The 6,828-nt window shown below is 40.3% G+C and overlaps 2 protein-coding genes across 3 annotated transcripts in view; both read left to right on the top strand.

The window, feature by feature from the left end:
• LOC106530108 (nucleolar and coiled-body phosphoprotein 1) overlaps positions 1-1,742 on the top strand; it is a 5,050-nt gene extending 3,308 nt beyond the window's left edge. Inside the window, exons 5-12 of one of the 2 annotated variants that reach the window (XM_014025675.1) lie at positions 190-312; positions 380-526; positions 601-735; positions 812-910; positions 985-1,101; positions 1,172-1,288; positions 1,354-1,479; positions 1,559-1,742. In XM_014025675.1, the coding sequence (XP_013881129.1) occupies positions 190-312; positions 380-526; positions 601-735; positions 812-910; positions 985-1,101; positions 1,172-1,288; positions 1,354-1,479; positions 1,559-1,596 (902 nt within the window). In that variant the 3' untranslated portion in view covers positions 1,597-1,742. The remainder of the gene's footprint in view (positions 1-189; positions 313-379; positions 527-600; positions 736-811; positions 911-984; positions 1,102-1,171; positions 1,289-1,353; positions 1,480-1,558) is intronic. The other variant, XM_014025676.1, reaches the window with a different exon arrangement.
• Positions 1,743-2,567: 825 nt separating this feature from the next.
• rbm43 (RNA binding motif protein 43) lies at positions 2,568-4,309 on the top strand. Its single transcript, XM_014025674.1, has 2 exons — positions 2,568-2,661; positions 3,138-4,309. The coding sequence occupies exon 2, from the start codon at positions 3,138-3,140 to the stop codon at positions 4,089-4,091; it is 954 nt and encodes a 317-aa protein (XP_013881128.1). The 5' UTR covers positions 2,568-2,661; the 3' UTR covers positions 4,092-4,309.
• The last annotated feature ends 2,519 nt before the right edge of the window (positions 4,310-6,828 follow it).

The raw sequence follows: 6,828 nt of genomic DNA, 5'->3' as shown, positions 1-6,828 counted from the left end.
CCCCCCAATTATATTTTATTTTTTCTGTTTTTATATATTTTTATGTGTGTTGTGAGTTATATTCCTTGTTAAAAAAAGTTGGTTATGTAAGTTTTGAGAAATGTAAGTAACATAAACTGTATAATATCCTGATAAACAAATTTTAAAAAAAAGGAAGGTTTGGATTTTCACTCCTGTTTTTGCCCTCAGAGTCACCGGGCGAGGAGGAGAGCTCCGACGACGAGCCTCTGAGCAAAATCGCCAAAACCTCGTCCAAACCCAGAGGGAGGCCGAGAGGGACGCCCAAAAAACCTGCCAACAGGAAGAGGAAAGGTGAGGTGGCGTCTCCTGATGACATCATCAAGAAGGTTTGGGTTTTCACTCCTGTGTTTGGCCTCAGAGTCACCGGGCGAGGAGGAGAGCTCCGACGACGAGCCGTTCGATGAACCCGCCAAGAAAGTTCCGCCTCAGCAGAAGAGAAAAGCCTCGTCTAAAAAACCTGCTGCGGCCCTGAAATCCAAACCAAACGCAGCCAGGAAGAGGAAGTGTGCGTTGACTCCGCCTTCTCCTGGATTTAATGGTTTTCAACGTTCGGATCCTCACTCCTGTTTCTCCCCGCAGCCTCCCCAGACGAGGAGGAGAGCTCAGACGACGAGCCGTTCGCCAAAACCACCAGGAGGCAGAGGAAGAGGAAAGCCTCGTCCAATAAACAAGCTCCGCCCCTTAAATCCCCACGGAACGCCGGCAGGAAGAGCGGTGAGTCGTGGCGCCGTTCACCCCCGACACCTTCAGCTGTTTCTGCCGGAACTCAAACCTGCTCCTGTCGCCGCAGTTAACTACGCCGAGACCACCAGCGAGGGCAGCTCCGGCGACGAGCGGAGGGCCGAGAAAACCGCTTCAAAACGCAGAGCGCGGGAAAAATCACCGAAAGGTCGGCAGCTCCTCCGTCAAGACGAGCTCGGACTCTTCAAACGTTAACCTGTTTGTGTTTTTATTCTCTTAAAGACTCTCCGTCAGAGAAAAGCTCCGACGAAGACGACGTCCCCCTGTCCAAACTGAAGACGAGCAAACCGGGGAAGAAGAGCAGCGGCAGGCGAGGCAGGCCGCCCAAACGGACCCAAGGTTTGTCCCGCAGTGAGCCCGACGCTCCGCTCCTCCTGAAAATCCAACCTGAACCATTTCTGTTCGACAGAAAGCAAAGCTGAGAGCTCAGAGGACGAGCCGCTGGCCCGCCTGAAGACCAGCAGAACCCAAACGTCCGCTCACAAGAAGAAAACTGTGAAAAAACCAAGAAAAACAACTCAAACAGGTAAAAAACAAACTCCTCGCTCCGGTCTTTAAACGGTTAAATACGTTTTTATTTTCTGTCTGAAGAATCGAGCGAGGTTTCTGAGGACGACGCTGAACTCTCCAGGATCAAACACCCTCAGGTGACCAAAAAGGTCCGAATCCTGCTGAAGAGGTGCGACGTCGGGGGGGCCACGGGACGGTCCAGACCAGGTACGAGTCTCAGTTCAGGTCCTGGTGATCCTGACGGGGGTCAAACATAAAACTGATCCGGTGTCTGCGTTCTTCACAGGAAAGAAGGTGTCGGACAGATCTTCAGACGAAGAATAAACACTGAAAACTTCAGTTCCTCTTCAACTTCATTGTCTGCTTTTTATATCCAGGACTTTTACTGTTTCTGTCCAAAATGGATTTTTAAAGTTTTGTGTTTGAATCCCGATTTTTTTTCCAGAAAATGATTAAAACTTCTGCATGTAGGTGTTTGTTTCTTTTTTTAACTTATTTTTTTTACAGTCAAAATAAAAGTTCCATAAATTTTAAATTTAAAATTTAAAAAAATGACTTTCCTCGCATTAAAATAAATTGTTTTTAATTGAAACGTATGAAGGTACAGGATGAAGTAACGTGTTTTTGTTCACTGTTTCATGAAATATTTGTTGTTTGATGAATGTGAGAAAATGTTACCCACTTCCTTTTTTTGGTAAAAATTTCTGAGTCGTAATGTTGAGAAAATGTTTCATTTCATGTTAAAAGTTTTACTGAAACAAAAATAAATGTCTTTGTCTAAAAAAATGCATCACAGCTGCTTTTATTCACTGACAGAAATGTCCAAAAAAATAACAAACAAATGGTCTTTTTAGGTTTTATTTTTCATTTATTTTGGATTAAAATCACAAACCTGCTAGACTTCATATGCAGCAACCAATAAATTATATTTATTCATAAATCTGAAATATATAAACATTTAATTACTTTTAAAAGTAGCAGTTAGATTTGAAACAAGCGTTTTAATTTTTTTATTATGTTTAATAATACGTTATAAATATATATTTATAAGATTATAGTTGTATTAAAAGACAATGATAACTAAAACATTGTTTTGCTTTTGTCATTTAGTTAAAATAAATCAATTATTGAAATAGATTTGGTTCATTTCATTTCTATTTAGTCCAAAATAATAATATTGATAATGATAATAACACGGATCTGGACAAATACTGTAAAAACGTCTCACTTAAAAAAAAAAATCCATACAAAAATCTAATTCCTCTTGTTTTATTTTGGTGGGTCAGAAGCGGATGTGACGTCACGAGTTTCGGTTTTAAATCTCACCGATGGGTAAAACTTCGCAGAACTCAAGTCCTGAAGTTAAACAGAAGTTAATAAATCTGAAAGGTAAATTATTTGTGCGCATGCGCAGTCTGTAAACTCCAACTGTATTTATTTATTTATTACCTGAGTTTAAAACATCACGCGCTGTTAAATGTTAAGTTTATTTTTTTAAAATCTTTTTTAAGTGAAATTTCTAATAGTTGTTGCTGCTTTAATTAATTAAAGTTGTTCTTGGAAATGTTTATTAGTTTTCTGATCAGTTTTTCTCCAAATAGAAATAAAAAAATAGAAATGAAAACCACAAACACCTGACAGGTACTTTCACTTCCGGTGTGACGTTTAAAGAAGCTCGGGTCGATCAAAGGTTAAAGATCATCTGGAATAAAATAAAAATAAAGACACAATAGAGCTGAAACAATCTGAGAAAAACATTTTTAAAATATTAATTAAATTAATTATAAAGATATAAATAATAAAATGACTCCTCAGGTAAACAACAGGTGTTTCAGGAGATTTAAACGTTCTTCTGTCATCCTCAGATGGAGTTCCCAGTCGAAGCTACAATCCTCGTGGACCACTTCCAGGACCAGCAGGAGGTCCAGAGGCTCCTCAGGTCTCATGGTTTCACGGTGCAGGATCTGGGCCGGGGTCAGGTTCAGATCCAGGGTCACTTTGAGCACCTGAGAGACCTGAAGGTCCGCTTGGAGCAGCTGCTAGCTTCTGAACGTGCTGCTGGAGGAGCAGCTTCATCATCCTCACTGAGACATCAGGACCACAGACCCCCCTGGTCTGGGGCATCATCCTCACTGAGACATCAGGACCACAGACCCCCCTGGTCTGGGGCATCATCCTCACTGAGACATCAGGACCACAGACCCCCCTGGTCCGGGGCCCGGCGAGTGTCCCGAGGCGAGTGGACCATGGTGGACAGCGATGTGTTCAGGTACGCCCGGCAGCTCGGGAACAAAGAGCTGCGGGACCTCCTGAGCCGCTCGGACCTGCAGACCAGGACCAGCGAGGACGGTCTGAGCACCGGCATCAGGTTTCTGGGGACCAGGACCATGGTGGGCCCGCTGCAGAACCTCCTGGATGATCTGAACACGTCTCTGAGGACTCAGGAAGTCCCTCTGAGGGACCTGGACCAGCAGGGACGGGTTCTCCTGAGGAGGATTCAGGAGAAACGGAACGTCTCAGAGTCGGTCCTGGTCTGTGAGCTGGAGGACCGGATCCACCTCATCGGTCCGTCCAAAGACAGCTGGGAGCTGAAGCAAAGGCTGCTGGGAAGACCCGTCCACCAATCAGGAGCCAGAGGACGGAGGGACAGAGACACCTCCAGGTGGAGGAGCAGCTCCATGGGTCCAGCTGCAGGGTTCTCCCCATCTGGACCTGATCCAGGTAGACCTCAGAGGACACAGAGTCTCTCCCGGTCCTGGGACACGGGGCGACCAAAACAGCCGAGACAGAAAGAGAAGAGAAGCTGCTCCGTCTTATAAACACAAACATTTTCCTTTAAGATCAGAAAAATTTCCAGATTCTGCAAGAAGACTTTAAATTAAATGAACTGATGTAAACGAAGGAAACAATCTGTTTATCTGTGGCGGCCATCTTGAATCAATTAACTCTAAAAGTTAATTATCGTTCTTCAGCCTTCAGCATCACAAACACTGAGCCTCTGTTTGACTGTTAATTTAATTAAATTAAATTAGAGAAATGACACAAATGTGTGAATGTTTCCTGCTGAAAACTTCAGCTGAAAGCTGCAGAAACAGCAGAAGTGTTGACGTGAGCTCACTTTGAAAAGCTGAAAGAAGAAAAAAGCCTAACTGTGTAGAAAAACTAAAAAGAGCAAAAATATAGTTGAAATAGCAGAAAACAGCACAAAGCTACAAACTAAAATAGCTGAATGCAGCAGAAAACATCTGTAAAAACATAAATATCACAAATTAGCAGAAAAACACAAAAAATCAGAAGAATGGGAGGAAAAAGCAGATCTAGAAATAGTTTAAAAAGCTAAAATTAGCAGAAAAATATCTTAAAACTTTTTCCTAATTACTAGACACTTATTTTTATGTCTTTTACAGACAAACCTGACATGTTTCAACGAGTACTTCTGTCTTCACTGCAGACAAATAAGCTAAAGGTAGCAGCCACAAGTTGTAATTAACACCCGGATTGTGAAAGTTTTCTTAAAACAAAAACTAAAATTAGCAGAAAATGAAAAAAAAAGTAGAAAAAGTGAAAACTTGTAGTCAAATGTTCAGTAAAACAGCTAAAATGTAGCTGGAGCACACAACGTAGCAGAAAGAAGTTGCTACAAAAAATGTGCATTTAGCTTAAAACAGCTAACTTTAGCTAATRACAGATGAACTTAAGCTAAAATTGCAGAAAATAGCTGAACATAGCAAAAAGCATCTGCAAGAAGCATAAATAGCACAAAGTAGATAGAAGCAGAATTTTAGCTGAAATAAAAAAGCTACAATTAGCAAAAAGTAGCTAAAATTAGCACAAAATAGAGCCGAAGCAGAACAAAATGTGTCAGGTGCTGTAAAGATTTAAAAACATTKGAAAGGATTTTTAGGATGATGAAAACAGCTCCTTTCATTTACAATAAGAAAAAAGTGGCTAAAACAGTAAAAAAAATAGCTGAAAACGTATAAACAGCTGAAATACCAAACAGGATTGTTATAAATGAGCCGAACGTTTTGATAAATGAATTGTTGAAAAAGCACTAAAACTGTGGAACGAGTTAAATGATGAAAAATGATCTCAATGTGAAACATCAAACTCTGAGCCTCTGTTTGACTGTTAATTAATTCAATTTAATTAATTAATTAATTAATTAATTAAAGATGACGTCGTTGGCTTTGATGTCTTCTGTCGACCTGATCGAAACGTCCCGATGAGGCGATGGAGGAAGTGTGAGGAGGAAGTGACCTGGAGGAAGTTCTGATGAGGATCTGAAAGGCAGCCGAACTGCAGAACCGCCGGAGGCGAAAAGAAGCTAAAGTTCACTAACATCAGCCGAAGGCCCGACTCTGCAGCAGATAAAGGTTTTTATTTGTTGATCAAAGTAAGTTCTGATCAGTTTTAAAGACTTTTTTATTCTGGAAATATCAGGTTTTTATCTTTAATTAAAGTCAGTTCAGTTAAATTTTATTCAACATTTTGTCCAAACCGAGCTGAAAGCTAACAGCTATCTGCAGCTATAACTACATGCAGAAGCAGAAATGTGAAAAGTGGTAGCTAAAATCAAAATGATGAAAAACAGCAGCTGAAGCAGATTTTAAAGAAATATTTTAACAGTTTATAKTCTGCTGAGGTTTAAAAACATGAAGAGAACACCTGAACTCTGCAACAAAACTTCAATTATTAAAGTAGAAAAATATGAATTCTCCTCAAATCTTCTGTAATAAAATAATTAATGATAATTAATAAAACAATTAAAGTGTTGGTTTATGAAAACTCCTTATTAGAAAACATTTAAAATGTCAAACAAACCCAACTTTAGAACAATATTAAATATTTTAAACCTGCATGTCCTCCTCTGTCCAGCAGGGGGCGCAGTTCCTCCACCTCCTCCACTCTAACCTGCATCAAGTTTTTCATTTAAAAATTATAAACTTTCTAATTGTTTTTTTAACCTGATGAGTTTTAAAGCTAAAKTAACCCAAACAGAGTTAAATAGTTTAAATATTTATTTAAAAAACATCTGTCAGGGTGCACTTTGAGGTCAAAGGTCATCAGGGTCAGATCTGGACTTCATAGCTTCTGGGACAATGTCCTTCACATGAGATAAAACTGGACAAGTCCCATCAGGTTTGTGTGCACAGACCCAAACAGAACAGAACCGTTGACCTGGGCCAGTTCAGTCCTGCTGGATCTGAATCTGTGGAGGGTCCGATGAAACCTCAAGACCATCAAGGCCCTCTGGAGTTGAAAGTGTTCCTGTTTGGACCAGCTTCATGKTGTTGTTTTTAAAAAGGTAACAACTAATTAATTGTTTTTTCTTTTATGTTTTTTTGTCAGTTTGTTTATTTCAGGTTTGATTTCTCCATCTAAACGAGGACAAACACGAGTGTGAAGAGAAACAGGAAGTGGGAGGAAGTTTAACTCTTAGTTTCTGAGAAGTGCAGATAAAACCGTCGGGTGTGGGCTGCTGTTTGTACAGTTACACAGTCAGAAATTAACACCAATATTACTGTTTTATTTAGACTTTTATAAGAAAAAAAG

The sequence above is a fragment of the Austrofundulus limnaeus genome, unplaced genomic scaffold (assembly GCF_001266775.1).
Source record: "Austrofundulus limnaeus strain Quisiro unplaced genomic scaffold, Austrofundulus_limnaeus-1.0 Scaffold490, whole genome shotgun sequence".
Lineage (NCBI taxonomy): Eukaryota > Metazoa > Chordata > Actinopteri > Cyprinodontiformes > Rivulidae > Austrofundulus > Austrofundulus limnaeus.
The sequence above is the reverse complement of the archived record's forward strand: the minus strand, read 5'-3'. Positions and strand labels throughout refer to the sequence as shown.

Coding starts and splice junctions, on each gene's coding strand:
- rbm43 (XM_014025674.1), top strand. CDS start 3,138: ATGGAGTTCCCAGTCGAAGCTACAATCCTCGTGGACCACTTCCAGGAC.